At 48.5% G+C, this 21,885-nt stretch overlaps 1 protein-coding gene across 2 annotated transcripts in view; it reads right to left on the bottom strand.

The window, feature by feature from the left end:
- The window catches only part of chst8 (carbohydrate (N-acetylgalactosamine 4-0) sulfotransferase 8), a 76,248-nt gene that overhangs the window by 39,546 nt on the left and 14,817 nt on the right, over positions 1 to 21,885 (bottom strand). The window contains exon 3 of one of the 2 annotated variants that reach the window (XM_078400679.1): positions 16,227 to 17,335. In XM_078400679.1, coding sequence (XP_078256805.1) covers positions 16,247 to 17,335 — 1,089 coding nt within the window. In that variant the 3' untranslated portion in view covers positions 16,227 to 16,246. Of the gene's footprint in view, positions 1 to 15,769; positions 17,336 to 21,885 lie in introns of those variants that run through there. The other variant, XM_078400678.1, reaches the window with a different exon arrangement.

Raw genomic sequence — 21,885 nt, 5'->3', positions numbered from 1 at the left:
CTAGCTTTCTCTTAATTCACCTTATTTCTTCTTCTTCAAAGAAGCATTGAATTCTATCACAGCCAAGTAACACCCATGACCTTTTGCTCTGACTCTACAGATCACATGCACCACTTAATGGATCCATTCCATGTATAAGTAGAAGATATTGTCATTGACATCAGAATAAACCAATGTGGCACCATTTAAAAGCCCATCAGCGCTTCTTGTCAACACAAAAAGAACACAATGGAAGGGCAAATGAGTAAGAGGATAACATATTACACTGATATTACAATTCTAAGGTGACCACTTTGGTTTGTCAGAAAACTATCCCGAACATAAACCAGCCACATAAACAGTGGGACTACACAGGCAGGTTGGAGACTGTGTACACTGCAGGAGCGGACGCACCATGATAAACACATGTTTCCTTCACCTTCCGTGAACTGGGATTTTGGTATATACCATCTATCTGCATGATCCACTGAATTACATCACCGAAGATCATCATTAACATCTTCCACACTGCTGCCAATTAGAAAGCCATGCACGGAGGCAGATGCAAATACCATCAACGTAGAACTTTAGAACTTTGGTCACCTGCCCCAAAATGTTTCCCCACTAATATTTAAAACACCCTCTCAGCCTCATTTCCCAACAGGAGTAACGTTGCCAGCACCCTCTACAACAGTAATGAAGTATTACAACCAACGATTCCATGTTATTCGTTGTAATGTCCCACAAGGATGTGTTTTCAGACATGCTTTGAATTGAATTGTTTATTGTCACATGTGACGTCGCAGTGAAATTCTTTGCTTGCAATAGTCGTCACATAAAGGGTGCTGACAATGTTACAAAATATCACGCACATGTCCACTCCCTCACGGCTGTCTCCCCACGCCAGGCCCTTCTTTGTTTCCCCCTCTCATCTGTTCCCCCTCGCCGGGTCTTCCTTTTGTTCTCTTCCCCACCCCCATCCCGGCGGTTCCCCCATGTCGGGTCCACCTTTGTACCCAGCGACATGTCCTCAAACTCCCACGTGGCCCGCCGGCACCCTCAACAACTGCCACACTGACCACCACGATTGCCGCCGTCCTGACGCCTGGGCAGCGCCGGGCCAGGCCCCAGCCGCGGGCTCCATCGATCCAGGCTCCGCTGACGACAACCCGCGAGGCTTGGGCCCCGGCCCGCGAGATTTGTGCTCCGGCCTGCGAGGCTTCAGCCCTGGCCTGTGTGGCTCCAGCTCCAGCCCGCAAGGCTAGCCCGCTCTGACCCGTGGGGGCTTGGCGGCCTCCTGGAAGGCGCCTGCCGTGGCAGCCACCTGGGATGCTGTATTCCCTACACACTCACAATTGTGCACTCATGACTGTTTAGCTAAATTCTGCACCAACTCCATCCATAAGTTTGCAGATTCCACCACTGTGGTGATACAGATCTCGAATAATGATGATACAAGAAGGGGATAGAGAGCTTAGTGACATGGTGTCGGACTACAACCTCTTCTCTCAATGTCAACAAGAGGAAGAACCTAGTATTAGTTTTCTGGAAACACGGTGGGATACTTGGCCCAATTAACAACAATGGTGTCAAAGTGGAAATAGGTAGAATTTCCAGTGCCTAGAACTAAATAATACCACAATATATCCTGAGCAAAGCACAATGAAGCCACGTACCAAAAAGCACGCCAACACCTATTTTTCCTCAGCAGTTGTATGAAATTCAGCATGTCTCCAAAAATTCTTACAAACTTCTGCAGATGCACCATTAAAAAATATACTGTCAGGTTGCCTCAGTTTGGCTTGTGAACAGCTCTGGACAAGGCAACGAGAAATTGCAGAGTTCTGGAGATAGCCCAATCTATCACACTGACCAAAGACTACATTTACACTTCTTGCTGATTTAGGAAAGCAGCCAAGATAATCAAAGACCTGTCCAAGCCCAGTCATTCCTCCTTCTCCCTGCTCCTATCCGGCATAAGGTACAGAAGCTTGAATACGTGCACCACCAGACTCAGGAACAGCTTCTTCCACAGCTTTGATTCACCTTTTGTATTTGCATTTGGCTTGATTGTCCTCATGTATAGCATTATCCAATTTGATTCGATAGCAAGCAAACAAAAGCTTGTTACTGTACTTTGGTACACATCACACTAATAAACCTAAATCTAATGAGAAATAATGTAATCACAACTTGTCTATTCATCAATCAAACTAGAGTCTTTGTCTAGCAAGAAATAATCGCAATTAGATTTAATAATTTCTAATTGACGTCTCTGAGGTTAAAGGGGCAGTGGCAGTGCAGATACGAAGTGGCACCTGACCAGGCCAGGATTGTTATTTGATGCATTGGCACCTCCTCCTGGATCAAGCATTCAACCTGCTAGTGGAAAGGTTTTTCTCTCGTAAACTATTGCATGATTTACACACTTCACAGGTGCCTGGCTATTAAAAATGTGTACTTGTTCAGTCTAATCATCAAATACAAAATCCAACCTGACTTTCTAAAAATTATTACCCCAAACCATGTGAAAATATTGATGGACAGTACTGAGGAAGCTGTAATCTGTTTCTAACCCATGTCCTTGGAATAACTGGGAAAGTGCAGTGGGAGCTTCATTCAGTCTCATCTGATACAAAAAGATGTGGATTAGCAAATTGTGGGAAGGACATAAAGTCCGTAGAAGGATAAAAATAGTTTAAATGGTGAGAGGTTGGCAGTTGCAATATAAACTGAGAAAAATGTATCCCACATATCCCCTTTAAATCTCTTCCCTCTCACCTTAAATGTATGCCCTTTTGTTTTAGACACTCCAACTGTGGGAAGTACACTCTGGCTGTCTACCTTATCTGTGCTTATGTTCAGAAATCAGGTCACCACTCACTCCCTTGCTTTAGGGGAGACAAGCAGAGCCAATTAATTCCTGCCCCATAACTCAAGCCCACTGAAGGCAACATTTTGGCGAGATCCATATGAACTCTTATTGGTTGACATGGACATGGTGGACTGAAGGGCCTGTTTCCATGCTGTACGACTGGAATGTCTAGCTCTGAAATCAGTCATGTTTCATTGTTATACATGCCCCCGTTTCCAATCACACTGCATCTGGATCCAGCGCAATTTCATCTCTCCATACACCATTGTCGCATTCTAGGCAATGTCATGCACACAAATTAGCACATGAACATTTAATCATGGATAAATACATTTATTCATACTTAGAGATGCTCAGAGCCATTACTGATTTGCAGGTCTTTAATGATGATGACTAGACCAAGTGGACTAGGGAGTAGGTGATTGAGTCTTTGCAGGAAGCAGGGTGGGAAGAAGTGTAGTCGAGATAGTTGTGGGTGCCAGTGGGTTTGTAATAGACTATTTCATGTGATGGAGACAGATCAAGAAAGGGGAGGGAGGTTTCGGAGATGGTCCAAGTAAATGAGTGCAGGATGGGAATTGGTGGTGAAGTTGATGAAGTCTATAAGTTCTGCATGGGTGCAGGAGGTAGCACCGATGCAGTCATCATTGTAATGGAGATAGAGTTCAGGGATGAGGCCAGTGTACGCCTGGTACAGGGTTTGTTCAACGTACCCTACATAGCCGGGGCCCTTGCGGATGCCTATAGCTACGCCTTGGACTTGGAGGAAGTGGAAGGGGAAGTTGTTAAGGGTGAGGAACAGTTCTGCTAGGCGGAGTAGTGTTAGTAGAGGGAAATTGGATGGTTCTGGGGTTGAGGAAGAAACTGAGGGCTTTAAGGCCTTCCTGGTGGGGGATGGAGGTGTCAGGAGCTGGATTCCATTTGGTCCAGTGCAAGACAATCTACTTGACCATCAACTAAACCACCAACTTAAACACACATTCCCTTCACCTTCCATGAACAGAGATTTCAGTATGATCCACTGAATTACATCATCAGGGCTCATCAACAATATCTTCCAAACTGCTGTCAATTAGAAAGCCATGCACCGAGGCAGAGGCAAATACCACCAATTTAGAATTTAGGTCACCCGTCCCAAAATGCTTCCCCACTGATATTTAAAGCACTCTCTCAACCTCATTTCCCAATGGGAGTAATGTGGCCAGCACCCTCTACAACAGTAATGAAATATTACAAGCACTGATTCCATCCTATTTGTTGTAATGTCCTACAAGGAAGTGTTCTCAGCCATGCTATTCTCCCTGTACGCTCACGGGTGTGCTGCTAAATTCTGCTCTAATTTCATCTAAACGTTTGCAGGTGCCACCATTGTGGTGTGCCAGGTCTGGAGCAATGTTGGTACTGGAAAGAAATCGAGAGCCTAGTGACATGGTGTCGGACTAAAACCTCTTCTCTCACTGCCAGCAAGAGGAAAGAGCTAGTATTAAATTTCAGGAAGTATACCGGGATAAATGGCCCAATCAACAATAATGGTGCCAAAGTGGAAATGGGTGAGAGTTTCCAGCTCCGAGGACTAAATAATACCAACAATCCATCCTGAACTAATCACATTGAATCTACAAACAAAAAGAATACACCAACACCTCTTCTTTCTCAGCAGACTAAGGATATACAGGTTTCCAGTAACTCTTACAAACATCTATAGATGCACCATAGAAAACATATTGTCAAGTTGCACCAGCTAAGCTTTGGAACAGCTCTCCCAAGACCGCAAGAAATTGCAGAGTGGTGGAGGTTGCTCAGTCTATCACACAGACCAGACTCCCCACTATTGACTACATCTACACCACTCGATTCAAGAAAGCAACCATCATAATGAAGGGGCGTGGCTGTGTTCTGCAGCTGCGGCTCACCGGCAGTCTCTCTGTCTTTTTTTGTTTTTTTGTCTATTGTCATTGTTTAATGTACGTTTTGTTCTATTTTTAACTCTGTATATGTGGGGGGGGGGTTGGGGGAAACCTTTTTTTCTAATCTCTTCCTCAACGGAGATGCGACCTTTACCGTGTCGTATCTCCGTTCGCGCTACGGCCTAACATCGTGGAGTCGGCGGCCTCCAGCTGGGATCGACCTTGAAGACTCCGGTCGCAGGGCCTGGACTTACCATCTCGGAGGCTTCGGCCGTGGGCCCTGCAGACCGCAACATCGGGAGCTCGCAGGTCCCTGGCTAGCGACCGGTTTTTGGGAGCTCCAGCCGTAGCAGCTTCGACCGCCCGGAGCGCGAGGTACGATCGACCCGCTCACAGGCCCTTCATCGCCCTGCGTGGTCCGGCCGCAGCACTTTCCATCGCCCGGTGGGGGCTCAGGACTTTCATCGGCCTGCTTGGCTCGGCCCTGGGACTTTCCATCGCCCGGTGGGGGCTCAGGACTTTCATCGGCCTGCTCGGCTCGGCCCTGGGACTTTCCATCGCCCAGTGGGGGCTTCAAAAAGTTGGGAGCCTCGATCACCTCGTGGCACCACGGGAGAAGAATGAGGAGGAGATAAGACTTTTCTTTGCCTTCCATCACAGTGAGGGTGTGCCTAGAGCAATCACTGTGATGGCTGTTCGTGTAAAAATTGTATCTGTGTGTCCTGTGCTTTTTGTTGTCTACTGCCGGACCCTGACGTGAGAGGACGCTGGCGTTGTTTATTCGCCGCTTTTCCGTTAGGATAGTTTGTCTGTTTGTTTTTATGTTATGATTGTCTTTGTAAAGCGCTTTGAGCACACGATAAGGCGCTATATAAAATAAATGATTATTATTATTATTATTATAATCAAAGACTTGTCCCACCCGGGTCATTCCTCCTTCTCCCTGCCCCCATCCGGAAGAAGGTGCAAAAGCTTGAACACGTGCACCACCAGACTCAGGAACGGTTTATTTCCCTGTTATCAAACTTTTGAAAGGGTCCTTCAGTAAGTTAGGGTGTAGTTCCGATTTTCCAAACTACCGCATTGTGGACATTGTACTTCTTCTCTGAAACTGTTACACTACAAGGCTGAGAAACTATTCTGCACTCTGGTATTTATCTCTTTGCTTCATGTTTTGTATTTGCGTTTGGCTTGACTGCACTCGTGTAAATATAGTATCTGATTTGAATCGATAGCATGCAAACAAAACTGTACTTTGGTACACATGACACTAATTGACCTAAATCTAATGAGAAGGTATGCAATTAAAACCAGTTGTTCATCAATCAAACTAGAGTAATTGACGACTGGCAATAAATAATCCCAATTAAATGTAATCATTTCTAATTGAAACCTTGAGGTGAAAGGGGCAGTGGCAATGCGGATACAAAGTGGCATCTGACCGGCGGCTCAATCAAACACACCGAGACTGTTATTTGATGTAATGGTTCCCTCTCCTGGATCAAGCACTCAACCCGCCAGTGCAAAAGGTTTTTCTCTCATAAATTATTGCATGATTCACATAATTCAGAGGTACCTGGCTATTAAAGATGTGTGTTTGTTCATTCTAATCAGCAAATACAAAATGCCTGACTCCATACCCTGTGAATATGTTGATAGACAGTGTAGAGGGAGCTTTAATCTGTGTCTAACCCATGTCAATAGACAATAGGTGCAGGAGTAGGCCATTCAGCCCATTGGCCAAGGATGTCCTTGGAATAACTGTAAGAAGGAACTGCAGATGCTGGTTTAAACCGAAGATAGACATGAAAAGCTGGAGTAACTCAGCGGGACAGGCAGTATCTCTGGAGAGAAGGAATGGGAGACGTTTCGGGTCAAGACCCTTCTTCAGACTGGTTAGGGTTAAGGGAAACGAGAGATATAGACGATGTGGCGAGATAAAGAACAATGAATGAAAGATATGCAAAAAAAAGTAACGATGATAAAGGAAACAGGCCTTGTAAGCTGTAGGGTGAAAATGAGAAGTGAGTGCGACTTTGGTGGGGGAGGGACAGAGAGAGAGAGAGAGAGGGAATGCCGGGGCTACCTGAAGTGAGAGAAATCAATATTCATACCACTGGGCTGTCAGCTGCCCAAGCAAAATATGAGATGCTGTTCCTCCAATTTGTGTATAGCCTCACTCTGACAATGGAGGAGAACGAGGACAGAAAGGTCTGTGTGTGAATGTGAAGGCCAATTAAAGTGTCCAGCAACCGGGAGATCAGGTTGGTTCACGCGGGCTGAGTGAAGGTGTTCTGCGAAATGATCGCCCAGTCTGTGTTTAGTTTCGCCGATGTATAAGAGTCCACTTCTTGAACAATGGATACAGTAGATGAGCTTTGGAGGAGGTGCAAGTGAACCTCTGTCTAACCTGAAAGGACTGTCGGAGTCCCTGGTCAGAGTCGAGGGAGGAGATACAGTGACAGGTGTTGCATCTTCTGTGGTTGCAGGTGAAGGTACCTAGGGAGGGGGTGGTTTGGGTGAGCAGGGATGAGTTAACCAGGGAGTTGCAGAGGGAACGGTCTCTGTGAAGGCAGAAAGGGGTGGTGATGGGAAAATGTGGCTAGTGGTGGGATCCCGTTGGAGGTTGCGGAAATTTCGGAAGATTATGTGTTGTATGCGACGGCTGATGGGGTGGAAGGTAAGAATTAGGAGGACTCTGTCTCTGTTGTGACTCGGGGGAAGGTGGAGCAAGGGCGGAGCTGCAGGGTGCTGAGGAGACACAAGTGAGGGCCTCATTTATGATGGGAAAGGGGAACCCTCATTCCCTAAAGAATGAGGACATCTCAGATGTTCTAGTATGGAACACCTCATCCTAGGCGCCGATGCGGCGTAGACAGAGGAATTGGGAGTAGGGGATAGAGCCCTTGCATGAAGCAGGGTTGGAAGAAGTGTAGTCAAGATAATTATGGGAGTCAGTGAGTTTGTAATAGACATCAGTCAATAGTTATTTCCTGTGATGGAGACAGATCAAGAAAGGGGAGGGAGGTGTCGGAGATGGTCCAAGTAAATCTGAGTGCAGGATGGAAATTGGTGGTGAAGTTGATGAAGTCTACGAGTTCTGCATGGGTGCAGGAGGTAGCACCAATGCAGTCATCAATGTAATGGAGATAGAGTTCAGGGATCGGTCCAGTGTACGCCTGGAACAGTGATTGTTCAACGTACCCTACAAAGAGGCAGGCATAGGTGGGGGTGCCTAGAGCTACGCCTTGGACTTGGAGGAAGTGGAAGGAGAAGTTGTTGAGGGTGAGGACCAGCTCCGCTAGGCGGAGTAGAGCTTTAGTAGAGGGAAATTGGATAGTTCTGCGGTCGAGGAAGAAACTGAGGGCTTCCTGGTGGGGGATGGAGGTGTAGAGTGACTGAACGTGCATAGTAAAGATGAGGGAGTCGGCACTTGGTAAACGGATGTCATTAAATAGACGAAGGGCATGAGAGGTATCGTGGACAGAGGTCGGGAGAGATTGGACCAGGGGGGATAGGATGGAGTCGTATGTGGAAATCATTTCCGTGGGGCAGGGGCAGGCAGAAACAATGGGTCTGCCAGAGCAGTTGTGTTTGTGGATTTTGGGGAGAAGGTAAAAACGGGCTGTGCGGGGCTGGGAAACGGTAAGGTTGGAGGCTGTGGAAGGCAGACAGCCAGAAGTGATGAAATCAGTAATGGTGTTTGAGATTATGGTCCAAGGATAAATAGGAGGAGGCATCTGAGAGTTGTCGCCTGGCCTCAACCTGGGAGGTCAGCGCGCCAGACTGCCAGACTGGCGCGTTTGATTATAATGTCAGCGTTGTTGCAGAGTGAGCGGAGGGCTGTACGTTCAGAGGGGGTGAGGTTAGAGTACGTAAGGGGAGTTGAAAAGTTGAGACGGTTGATGTCACACCGGCAGTTAGAAATAAAGAGGTATAGAGAGGGTAGAAGGCCATCCTGGGGAGTCCAAGAGGAGGGGGACCGGTGGAGATGGGAGAAGGGGATTATCACTGGGTGGTGAGGACACCTTCCCATAGAAAAAGGCACGGAGGCGATGGAAGAAAAGCTCTACGTCGTGGCGGACCTGGAACTCGTTGAGGCGAGGGTGACGGGGAACGAAGGAGAGGCCTCTATTGAGGACAGACCGTTCCGTATCTAAAAGGGGAAGGTCAGGGGGATGGTAAAGACATGACAAGGGTGAGGGTTGGGGTCAGAGGGGGGCTGGGGAGTGGACGAAGGCCCAGGCGAGATCTGGTGGGGTGATGTTGGGTGTTCAGAGAGGAGGGGAGCGCGCGGACTATTGTATAGCTTTTTGTGTCTATCTTTGGAATAACTAATGGAATGTACAGTGGGAGCTTCATTCTGTCCCATGTGATACAAAAAAAGCTGGATCAGCAAGGTGGAAGCACATAAAGTCTGCAGATGGATAAAAATATCGAGTGGTGAGTGGGTGGTAGTTGGAATATAATCTGTGACCCCTCAAATTCCCTTTAAACATCTCTCACCTTAAACATGCCCTCTCGTTTTAGACACTTCTCATGTTCATATTTCAAGGCACCCCTCAGCTTCTTGCTTTAGGAGAGACAAGCCCAGCCGATCCATTCTGACACTATAGCTCAAACCCTTCACTCCGGGCAACATCAAGGTGAATCTCCTCGGTACTCTCTCAAGTGCTTACTCATTTCCTGTAGTCAGATTATCAGAATTGCCATAATACTTCAGGTGTAGCCTTACCAGTGTTTTGTGCAACTGCAACTTGATGTTCCAACTCTCGTGATCTTATTGAAACACAGAGAACTAAGTGGGATTGACTGGGTGTGTTCGGTGAGGATATTGAACCATGGAGGGTTGTAGAACTAAAGTACATAGTTTCAAAATCAAGCAGAGGGAGGTACTGCAGGAGGGGGAAAGCCTTTTGGCCCAATTCATCCATGATGTTCAAGACAGATGATCTTTTTGTCCATGCCTCATTGCCCTTGAGAAGTGGATGGTGAAAGAGCACATTTGGCCTATTGGGTCTACACACCTCACAATCCCATCAAACCTCCTGTCCTTTCCCTATAGCCTGCAACTCATTCTCATTCACACTGGCACATCAATTTCCTTATCAATCCAGACATCTCAGAAGTGAAAGGAAACCAGAGAACTTGGAGGAAATATACACGGTCACAGGGAGAACTTGAAAACTCCACAGACAGCATCCAAAGTTGGCATTGAAGCCAGGTTACAGGCACGTTGAGGCAGCAGGAATAACTACATTGCCACCGACTCGGCAAACTGCTTCTTCCCCTCCTTTATCAGGCTTCTAAACTATCCCGTAAACTGTCTGATTCACCTCTACCCCATTGTGGACATAGGACTTTGTGTCTGGAATTGATGCGCTACAATGCTGAGAAATATATTCTGCAGTCTATCGTTCCCTTTGCTCTACCTATTGTACTTGAGTTTAACTTGATTGCATTCATGTTCACCTGATTTGGTTGGATAGCATGCAAAACATAACTTTTCATTGTACCTCGGTACGAGTGACAATAAACCTGAACATACACTGTTGGGGAGGGGGAGGGATTTAGACACAGTGATGATATTGGAACAACTTGGTACATGTCTTGAAGCGGAACCTGTAGATGGTGGTGTTCATTTGCACTGTTGCCCTCACACCTCCTGGTGGTCATCAGATTTGGAAGGTGTCAGATAGCTTGCATGACCGCAGAATATTTTTTCGGGGGGACACACCAGCAACAATGTGCCAGTGGTGGAAGGGAAGATTTTGGGTGCCAGAACAATTCAAACAGGCTGTTTTGGCCAGACGGTGTCATTGAGTGTTGTTGGCACTGCACTCATCTGCAGACTGTTCATGTGCCTGTCTTTATATCCTGTCCCAATACAACACAAGTAGATAAGATGGTAATGCTTGGTTGGTTAGGGTATTGAGTATAATAGTAGGGAAGTCATAGGTAGACTCAAAATATTGAGTAACTCAGCGGGACAGGCAACATCTCTGGGGGGAAGGAATGGGTAACGTTTTGGGTCGAGACCCTTCTTCAGACCTTTCAGTAGGGAAGTCATGTTGCAGCTTTACAAAAATTTGGTTTGGCTAAATTTAGTGTTGTGTGCAGTTCCATTTGCTGCATTACATGAAGGATGTGGTGGCTTTGGAGCAGATGCAGAAGTATGCCAGGATGCTGCCTGGATTAGAGCATAATAGCTGTAAGGAGATATTGGATTGTTTTCTCTGGACTGTCAGAGGTTGAGGGAAGATCTGATGGAAATTTATAAAATTACAAGACGCATAGATGGTAGTCAGGGGTGGAAATGTCAAATAGCAGAAGGGAAAAGTTTAAAGATGTGTGAGGCAAGTTTTTTAACAGTGTGGTGAGTGCCTGGAACACACTGCCAGGGAAGGTAGTGGAGGCAGATACGATAGCAACATTTAAGAAAGATTTAGACAAGCGCATGAAGAGACACTGATATGGATCATAAGCAGGCAGATGGGATTACTTAAAGTTAGCATCACGTTCAGCACAGACATGGTGGGCTGAAGGGCCCGTTCCTGTGCTGTACAGTTCTATGTACAAGAAGGAACTGCAAATGCTGGTTTAAACCGAAGATAGACACAAAAAGCTGGAGTAACTCAGCGGGATAGGCAGCATCTCTGGAGAGAAGGAATGGGTGACATTTCGGGCCGAGACCTTATGCCATTACAGCTTTTATTCCCTTCAGTCTGAAGAAGGGTCTCGACCCGAAACGTCACCCATTCGTTCTCTCCAGAGATACTGCCTGTCCCGCTGAGTTACTCCAGCTTTTTGTGTCAGTACGGTTCTATGTTCAATTTCCACATTCCCTCTGGGATTTTTCCATGCGCAGTTCTGTCACTGTGTTTTTCATAGCGCATTCAGAGGATGTAAAAGGTGCTTTGGGAATACAAATTCTTTCCCTTTTGTGACTTCATGGATAGAAAGTCTAAGGTTGAAGGCAGTATGTGCAATTATTGGAAAAAGGTTTTAATATAATTTATTGCACAAGAAACTTCAGTTAAATTTACAATTCACATTTGATTGGGTTATAAAAGGTCCAGCCTCCTAATGTACACCAGTCACAAAACCACACAACTCACATTTAATGTGCTACGATACAATTATTTTCCATAAATTCTCTACCTTATTAAATAAAATGTCACCAAGCTTCCCACAATACCCGTCCTGAAAAACAAAACTATTTATACCATTTTCATCATAGTCTTTCAATTGTTACAATCAACGAGGCAAGAGATATCAATACAGCCAGGGCTAGCCATCACGGGTTAGAATACAGCTCCCTCTCCACAGCACACAAAATATTTATTTCTATGAAGTACCAAGGGAGCACAGAGTGGTCAGAGGGTTACTACTGAGAAAGGACAAAAGAACACTTTGTTAGGTACAGAGTGAAGATCCCGCCCGATGGTCCTGTCACACACGTTTGGAGCAGGAAGAGCAGGGTTCGGATACAAGGTGAAGCTTCCGCTATGCTGTTGTATCACACGCTCAGACCAGGAAGAATATGGAAATGTGGAAAAAAGGAATAAATGGAATGTAGACTCCCTGCAGAGTTCCAGCGACAGCTCCCAATGTTTCACCGGAAAACTGGCTTGAGACCACTTTGAGGTTAAATTCACACAAGGATATTTAGTCAACAAAATCTTTCATCCATTTAGCCCGAGTTGAATTTGAAACCATCCCACTCTCTCAATCGGAGACCACGAGCCACGTAATGAGCTCCCCGGAAAGTCAGGTAAGATTAGGTCTACGGTTTTGTAAAAAGCACCAAAGACTTACGGACTAAGGATGACCTCTCCACCAGGTGGCGCCTTCAGCGATGGCAGCCTCGTCAACAGTCTCTGTTTTTTGTCTTTTTTGTTATTTTTAGTGTGTTTTAAAAGTTTGTGTTAATGTTCTCTGGTTTGTTTATGGGGGGGGCTTCAATCACTTACCTTGCCGGAGATGCGATTGTTTTCCAGGTTGTATCTCCGGTTGCTCTGCGGCCTAACATCATGGAGCTGGCAGCCTTGCGCGGCAGTGGCTTTGAGCCCCACCGCGGGGCCGTGGACTTACCATCAGAGCGTGAGATTCCTTGCCTGGGATCGACGCTCCAACTGCGGCCTGCAGACTTCACCATCTCGGGTAGAGACCGATGTCGGGAGCTCCAAATCGCAGGTTTTCGACCAGCCTCAACCCGGGTCAGATTGCCCGGCGCAGGGGAGCTGAGATTCCCCCCGATGCAGGAGCTTGATCGCCCCAATACGGAGGGCCCAAACGCCGCCGGCTACGGGAGTCAAGATCATCCCATCAACGGAAGGCTCGAGGCCCCCGACCGCAGGGGAACAAAGAAGGGAAGGGATTGAACTTTCTTTCGCCTTCCATCACAGTGAAGAATGTGGAGGAGTTACTGCGGTGGATGTTTATGTTAAAATGTATGTTGTATGTTCTGTTGCTTTAAATTGGTATGACTAAATAGCAAAACAAATTCCTCATATGTTGCAAAACATACTTGGCTAATAAAGTATGATTATGATACGCTGGGAAGCTCATTGGCTTGGGCTAAAATAAATAGGATGGGGGAAATCAGGCAGACAAAGAGGAGGGGAGGACAACAAAAGATTGTTGAACAGGTGAGGGGACAGAGATGCAGACTGTGAGAGAGAGTGGAATCTGGAATAAACATGGGATTATACTTTGGGCTGGGATGGATATTCTGTCCTGCTGGGTCACTGGAGAGCTGTGGAATGATTCCGTAGGCAATCTAACAGAATCTCCACTCCATCTACATTTCCTTCTCTCCATACCTATACCATGTATCCTAAACTCCTTAAACCTACTATTTTAAAGCATCAGAGTTAGACAACATGGGAACACGCCCTTTGGTCCAACTTGTCCAAAAGTTGCCTACCTGAGCTGGTCTTATTTGCGTTTGGCCCATATACCTCCAAATTCTTCCTCTCCGTGTATCTGTCCAAATGTATTTTAACTGCTGCAATTGTAATTGCCTTAACCCACATAGCCCCTTCCATATATCCACCACCCTCTGCAAGAAAATGTTGCCCCTCAGGCTCCTTTTGAATCTTTCCCCTCTCACCTTCCATCTGTGCCCTCTAGGTTTAGACTCCCTTACCCTGAAAAAAACCTGACTATTTTAGAAACGTCTGTAAGGACATCCTTCAGTCTCCTATGCTCAAAGGAATAAAAATTCCCAGACTATCCAGTCCTACTTTACTGGGCATGCCAAGGGATCTCTAGAACAACAAAGGATCTAAAGATATAAGAAAATAATTGCAGATGCTGGTACAAATCGATTTATTCACAAAATGCTGGAGTAACTCAGCAGGTCAGGCAGCATCTCGGGAGAGAAGGAATGGGTAACGTTTCGGGTCGAGACCCTTCTTCAGCCCCCCCTAACATCAGTCTGAAGAAGGGTCTCGACCCGAAACGTCACCCATTCCTTCTCTCCCGAGATGCTGCCTGACCTGCTGAGTTACTCCAGCATTTTGTGAATAAAAGGATCTAAAGATACACTGGTTGTGTAGGAAAATAACTGCAGATGCTGGTACAAATCGAAGGTATCACAAAATGCTGGAGTAGCTCAGCGGGTCAGGCAGCATCTCAGGAGAGAAGGAATGGGTGACGTTTCGGGTCGAGACCCTTCTTTATCCTTTCTTTGTCCTGCCCCCCCTAACATCAGTCTGAAGAAGGGTCTCGACCCGAAACGTCACCCATTCCTTCTTTCCCGAGATTCTGCCTGACCCGCTGAGTTGCTCCAGCATTTTGTGATGCCAAAAGATACACTGGGATACGTTGCAGCTTAGTATTGCAAAAGCTCTGCCCAAGACCACAATAAATTGTAGTTATGGTTGTAGCCAAGTCCATCCTAGACCACTCTCCCTGTATACACATCATGCTGCCTCACTCAAACAGCCGATAAAATCAAGGACCATTTTTACCCCAGTCATTCTCTCTTCACCCCTCAGGCAGAAGATACAAAAGCCAGAAAGTACGTACCACCAGACTCAGAATCAGTTTCTTTAGACTTTTGAATGGTACTCCCATAAGCTTGGGTGTAGCCCTAATCTCCCAACCTGCCTCATTAGGGGCCATGCACTTTAAAAAAATCTGCACTTTCTCTGTAGTTTTACATCATATCTTTTACATTTTCTTCTCTTTGCACTATACCTAGGAGTGTAGGAGGATGTGTGTTTTTATAGAGGTGTATATAATCACGAGGATAGGGTAAATGTAGTCTTTTACCCAGACGAGAAGAATCAAGGGACTTAGGTTTAAGGTGAGAGGAGAAAGATTTAATAGGAACGGGAGAAGCAACATTTTCAGAGGATAGACACAAAATGCTGGAGGGACAGGCAGCATCTCTGGAGAGAAGGAATGGGTGACGTTTCGGGTCGAGACCCTTCTTCAGACTTCAGCTTGAAGAGGTTTTCACAGAGGATGGTGGGTAAATGGAACAAGCTGCTTGAAAAGAGTCGAGGGATATGGGCCATACATGGGCAAAAGGGACAGTAGATGGGGTATCTTGGCTGGCATGGGCAAGTTAGGCCAAAGGGCCTGTTTCCATGCTATATGAATATGACTACGTGTTGTATTTCTGTATGGCTTAATTGAACTAGTGTATAATATGATTTGAATAGTTAGCACGCAAAGTTCTTCACTGTATCTCAGTTCACAGGACAATAATAAACCAATAACAAATGTGAGGTTTGGAGAAGGAGCATTAGCTCTGTACTGTGGGGACTGCTGTGTCGCCTCTTACCCTGTCCCCATCACCAGTGACACCCTCACCCATTGTGTAGGAAAATAACTGCAGATGCTGGTACAAATCAAAGGTATCACAAAATGCTGGAGTAACTCAGCAGGTCAGGCAGCATCGAGGAGAGAGGGAATGGGTGACATTTCGGGTCGAGACCCTTCTTCAGTCTGAAGAAGGGTCTCGACCTGAAACGTCACCCATTCCCTCTCTCCTATATGCTGCCTGACCTGCTGAGTTACTCCAGCATTTTGTGATACCCTCACCCCTTGTGAATGCTATGCAATTGGTGACTCGAGTTTGGATGCATGGGATTGAGAAATTGAGCAAGGATTTGAGATTCCTTGGAACTGAACAAAGATGCTCCAGAACTGAGCAGAATGGACGGTGGAGGGCCTTTAGGAGACTGGGGGGTATAAACTCAGGGGTCAATCTTGCCTGAGCCTGCCCCTTAAAGCCCCCTCCCCCTGTATACACCCCACCCTCTAATAGATTGTGTAGAAACAAAGAAGCTGCAGCTTCATACCAAAGATAGATACGAATTGCTGGAGTAACACAGAGGGTCAGGCAACTTCTCTGGAGATAACTTTTTCTCCAGAGATGCTGCCTGATTCGCGGAGTTACTCCAGCACTTTGTGTCTGCCTCATAGGCTCCGCTCCCATCTCTACCCACTTGGTCCCCAGGTCACGCCCTCATCCAGGGCCGAAGGGCCGCGAGTAGTTGAACATGGCGTAGTCGGCCAGGTAGAAGTCCTGTGCACGGCGGCGCTCGTCGGCCGACAGCTGGGCGAGGTAGCGGCGGCTGAGTTGTGGCCCGGTACGTTCCTCCCGCCGGTGCCGGTCCTTGAAGCGGGGGAAGGTGAGGTTGGCGGGGGCGCCGACCAGGCGCAGCAACGCCTCGGCCTCGGCCGCCAGGTTCTCGAAGCGGCCGATGAAGTCGTAACGGACCAGGCAGGGGCTGCAGAGGCGGCCGACGCGCTCCCAGTGGATGTCGAGGCCGAGTGGCCGCCGCGTATCCAGTAGGTAGCGCACGAACTCGGGGAAGGTGACGCCCGATCCGGAGTGCAGGGCCTGGCGGGTGGCGTTGGGCCGGTAGCGGGCGATGATGGCGCGGCCGAAGACCGGGTGGTAGTAGGCGTTGGGCTGTTCGAACTTGTCGCGGAAGGCGGAGACCAGGCGCTCCAGCGGCTCCCGCACGAACAGCGCCTTGGTGTAGGTGCGCAGTCGGCGCGCCATGCCGGCGCGGTCGAAGCTGTCGAGACGCCGCAGCGAGTTGCCGTAGTGCGCGGCCTGGTGCTGGATGTGGGCCGGCGAGCTGGCCATGCCACTCAGCACCATCAGCACCCGCTTCCAGTTGGAGCAGCCCGCCTTAGGCACCTCGCAGTACAGCAGGCGGTGCCGGTCCTCCACGTAGATGCGGGAGACGTGGTGTGGGGCCGGCAGCCTGGAGCCCGGCACCCCACCACCACGGTACTGGAGACAGGCCTCGTCCACCAGCCGCCGGCGGCCATTCTGCACCGCCCTCAGGCGCCCGCGCTGCTGCTGCCGCCCCAGGCTTTGCTGGTGGTCCTCTGGCTGCGGCGCCCCCAAGCGGCGCGGAAACGACATTGCACCGCCCGGCGCCCTCCTTCTACGCCTGCGCCTCCGGCCGCGAAGAGTCGTGCCCGGGGGCGGGGCCTGTCGCAGAGGGGGCGTGTCTGTGTGCTGATGGGCGGGGCTCGGCGCAGGGTAGGAGACGAGGATGGGCTGAGTGGCCGCGTTGTGGTCCCAGTCTCGTGCTCCCTAAAGAAGAAAAATGTGTCCGAATAAATACGTCAAATTCTGCTTGGGTAGCTTACAATCAAGCAAGGTAGACGCAAAATGTCTTCAGACTTTCGGGTCTCAACCCGAAACGTCACCCATTCCTAGTTTAAGAATAAGGGGTAGGCCATTTAGAACGGAGATGAGGGTGGTGAAGGTGTGGAATTCTCTGCCTCAGAAGGCAGTGGAGGCCAGTTCGTTGGATGCTTTCAAGAGAGAGCTGGATAGAGCTCTTAAGGATAGCGGAGTGAGGGGGTATGGGGAGAAGGCAGGAACGGGGTACTGATTGAGAGTGATCAGCCATGATCGCATTGAATGGCGGTGCTGGCTCGAAGGGCTGAATGGCCTACTCCTGCACCTATTGTCTATTGTCTATTGTCCTTCTCTCCTGAGATGCTGCCTGACTCGCTGAGTTACTCCAGCATTTTGTGTCTACCTTCAATTTGAACCAGCATCTGCAGTTATTTTCTTACAACCAAGCAACATAAACATTAAATTCTACAGTTTAGGTAACTAACCCACAATCAATCCCTTTTTTCCATCCTTCTCTCCCCCCTCCCCTTGTGCTCCACCTGGACTCGAACCCATTTCTCCCCATCCTCTAATATTCCTTCCTCTGACTGCACAATGCACCCTCTTCTGTCCCTTTTCATCTCTTACCTTTGTTCAAACTGCCTGTTAACCTCTTTCCTCCCCCCTTGTATCCACCTAAAACTAGGGTTTGTCTTGCCCCTCTTCTCTTTCCAGTTTTCATTACACACCTCCCCCCCTTCCATCACTGAAGAAGCTCACTGAAGAAGGATCCCGACCTGAAGCATCACCTATCCATATTGTCCGGAATGCTGCCTGACCTGCTAAGTTACTCGCGCACTTTTTGTCTTTTCAGTATCACTCCAAAGCGCAGAGCTTCCCTGGGCCTTGCACAAACGTGCACACTGCAGGCAGCGCGATACGGATAGTCCTTGGGCCCAGATTCAGGGACATTCTTCCCTGCTGTTATCAGGCAACTGAACCATTCTACCAACAACTAGAGAGCAGACCTGAACTACTATCTACCTCATTGGAGACCCTCAAACTATCTTTGATCGGACTTTACTGGCTTTGTCTTGCACTAAATGTTACTCACGTTATTCCCTTTATCGTGTATCTGTACACTGTGTATGACTCAATTGTAATCCTGTATTGTCTTTCCGTTGACTGGTTAGCACGCAACAAAAGCTTTTCACCGCACCTTAGTTAACGTGACAATAAACTAAACTCAAACTCTCTAACCTGGGTGATCTAGCACAGGCTGCGCGTGGATTAGTGCCAGCTGCTGGTTGGGTTTGAGATAAGGTTGGGTTTGGGTTTACAGTGAAGACATAACTTTGGCATCTGTATGGTCAATGGTAAGGGAACAATCAATGAAATGTTCGACACAGGCTCTGTTGGATGGAAATAAAATTTCCTATGCGAATGGAAGGAGTGGAGGAATTGCAGCTCCCAGGGTCTGGTGGTTGATGCCCATTCCTCAACCACCACCTGAAACCTGGTAGTTATCTAACTGTTGCTTGTGGCTCCTTCTGTATACAGATTGGAATTAAAACATTAGCCACACTATGAAACTAGCAATTGACTCTGAGCTCCTTGGGACATTCTAAGCTGGTGAAACCAAAGATACTAGAGGAACAAGATGGACCACTCTGTTGAAATAGCCTATGCTGAAGTGTAGTACGCAAAGGAGCCATTTTAGTAGGCAAAACCCGCCGTTCGCTCTGCCTCTCGCAGTGTAATCAGTGTTTTGGGGGAACAGTATGTGTGATGATACCATTAAAATGCAGAATATAACTCATCTATTGATTCACAGATCGTTATTTTTCTTTTTAAATGTTTCTGCCTACTAAAATGGCATCATGATATACTACTGTTTTTAGGGTCGAGTGGTCTATCTTGTTCCTCTAGTATCTTTGGGTGAAACCATGACTTTTCAATTGCTCAATATCTAAAGATCAATCAATCAATCAGTCAGTCAGTCTCTGGCTGGAATTTACTCCATGACTGAGCTCCACTGCTCTCTGAGGTAGAAAAATTCCAAAGATCCATGGGGGCAAAATTCTTTGCATCTCAGTCCTAAATAGCTGACCTCTCATTTTGGGACAAAAACAGAAAATGCAGGAAATACTCAGCATGTTCAAGTTGCCCTTTGGGAAGAGAAACGGTCAATGTTTCAGGTCAGAAAGCCTTAGATGAAGGCTATTCAGGCTGTAATGTTGATTCTGTTTCTCTTCCCACAGAGGAAGGGTATTTTCAGTTTTTGTTCCTTTTGTTTGAATTTCGCTTATTTTGAGATTTGTCCCTTGGTTCCACATGACCTAGCCGAGAGAAACTCCATCAAGTATCTCCTCTGCAAGTCCTGCAACACGTTTATACATTTCAAACAGATCACCTCTTTCTATTGAACTTAAGAGAGTCTGGTGAACCTTTCACTCTACTGCCTCTGTCACTAATGTAACAGTGTGAAGAGGGAGACCCGACCTGTGCACGGTTTCTATCAGTGGATGCTCCTGCTCTATTCTGATATTCAAATCCTCATGCACGGTAGCCCAGCATACACTTAGCCTTCTGACTTGCTGTGATGGGACTGGGAGACTGCAAAGTGCAAGTGAAAGGTAGGTGGGTGAGCGATGAAGGCAAGCATTGATATAGCAAAATCCAGCCTTGAACTCTCTTGTTTAAAGGAGGGCAAGAGGGTGGACTCAATGTAAATGGTTAAAAAAGTAGCAAGGAGACAGAAGAATTATTTCTTTCTCAGGAAAATAAAGACAAAGAATAATTTTTAAATGAGAGCAAGGCTGCACAGATGAGAAGTCACTCCAGTGGTCAATGGGAATTTGATGTGGCTCACCACAAGTCATTGAGCTGCTACAGTGTTCTCCAAACTCATGGATCTGACCATATGGATGTGGACCAGCGACAGGTAAATGTTTCTGAAGGGTAGGGTAGGTATGACGGGCCAAATGGCCTCCTGTCTCTCTCTCGTCACTGGTCCAGGCTCTCATAAGTTCTCAACCCCATTCCTCTGCCTTCTCCCCGTTACCCTGACACCCTTACTAATCAAGAATCTGTCAACCTCTGCCTTAGAAATACCTAATGGCTTGCCTACAGCCATCTGTGGCAATGAATTCCATAGATTCACCACCCTGTCCCCGTCATGGCCAGCAGGTGGCGCTGTGGGATCGCTGCAAACACTCGGCCCCTGATTCCCTGCAGTGAGGAAGAGGGAAGGACCTGGGGTAGCTTGAGAGAGGGTGGGAACTGTGGTAGGCGAGAGAAGGAGGGCTGAGGGAGGGGACTGGGGTAGGGGGAGAGAGGGAGGGGACTGGGGTAGGGGGAGAGAGGGAGGGGACTGGGGTAGGGGAGAGAGGGAGGGGACTGGGGTAGGGGACAGAGGGAGGGGACGGGTAGGGGACAGAGGGAGGGTACTGGGGTAGGGGACAGAGGGAGGGGACTGGGGTAGGGGAGAGAGGGAGGGGACTGGGGAAGGGGGAGAGAGGGAGGGGACTGGGGAAGGGGGAGAGAGGGAGGGGACTGGGGAAGGGGGAGAGAGGGAGGGGACTGGGGTAGGGGAGAGAGGGAGGGGACTGGGGTAGGGGGAGAGAGGGAGGGGACTGGGGTAGGGGACAGAGGGAGAGGACTTGGGTAGAGGACAGAGGGAGGGGACTGGGGTAGGGGACAGAGGGAGGGGACTGGGGTAGGGGAGAGAGGGAGGGGACTGGGGTAGGGGACAGAGGGAGGGGACTGGGGTAGGGGAGAGAGGGAGGGGACTGGGGTAGGGGAGAGAGGGAGGGGACTGGGGAAGGGGGAGAGAGGGAGGGGACTGGGGTAGGGGACAGAGGGAGGGGACTGGGGTAGGGGGAGAGATGGAGGGGACTGGGGTAGGGGACAGAGGGAGAGGACTTGGGTAGAGGACAGAGGGAGGGGACTGGTAGGGGATAGAGGGAGGGTACTGGGGTAGGTGAGAGAAGGAGGGCTGAGGGAGGGGACGGGTAGGGGGAGAGAGGGAGGGGACTGGGGTAGGGGGAGAGAGGGAGGGGACTGGGGTAGGGGGAGAGAGGGAGGGGACTGGTAGGTGAGAGAAGGAGGGCTGAGGGAGGGGACGGGTAGGGGAGAGAGGGAGGGAGGGAACTGGGGAAGGGGAGAAGGTGAGGGAACGGGTAGGGGAGAGGAGTGGGGGGGTGAGGGAATGTTGGAGGAGAGGGGACGGGTAGGGGGAGAGAGGGAGGGTACTGGGGTAGGGGGAGAGAGGGAGGGTACTGGGGTAGGGGGAGAGAGGGAGGGGACAGGTAGGGGGAGAGGAGTAGGGGGTGAGGGAATGTTGGAGGAGAGGGGACTGAGGGAGGATTGGGAGCGGGGGACTGAGAGGAGGGTGAAGGAGCTAGGCACTGAGGGGAGGAAGCAGATGGGCAGGAAAGGAAGGAGATGGGGGTTTGTTAGGGCATTGGGGGGGAGAGTATGTTGGTGGCACGAGCCACAGGGTGTTGCATGTGTCTAGT

Source organism: Rhinoraja longicauda, chromosome 6 (assembly GCF_053455715.1).
Source record: "Rhinoraja longicauda isolate Sanriku21f chromosome 6, sRhiLon1.1, whole genome shotgun sequence".
NCBI classification, from domain to species: Eukaryota; Metazoa; Chordata; class Chondrichthyes; order Rajiformes; family Arhynchobatidae; genus Rhinoraja; species Rhinoraja longicauda.
Note: the sequence above shows the minus strand (reverse complement) of the source record. Positions and strands in the feature narration are given on the sequence as shown.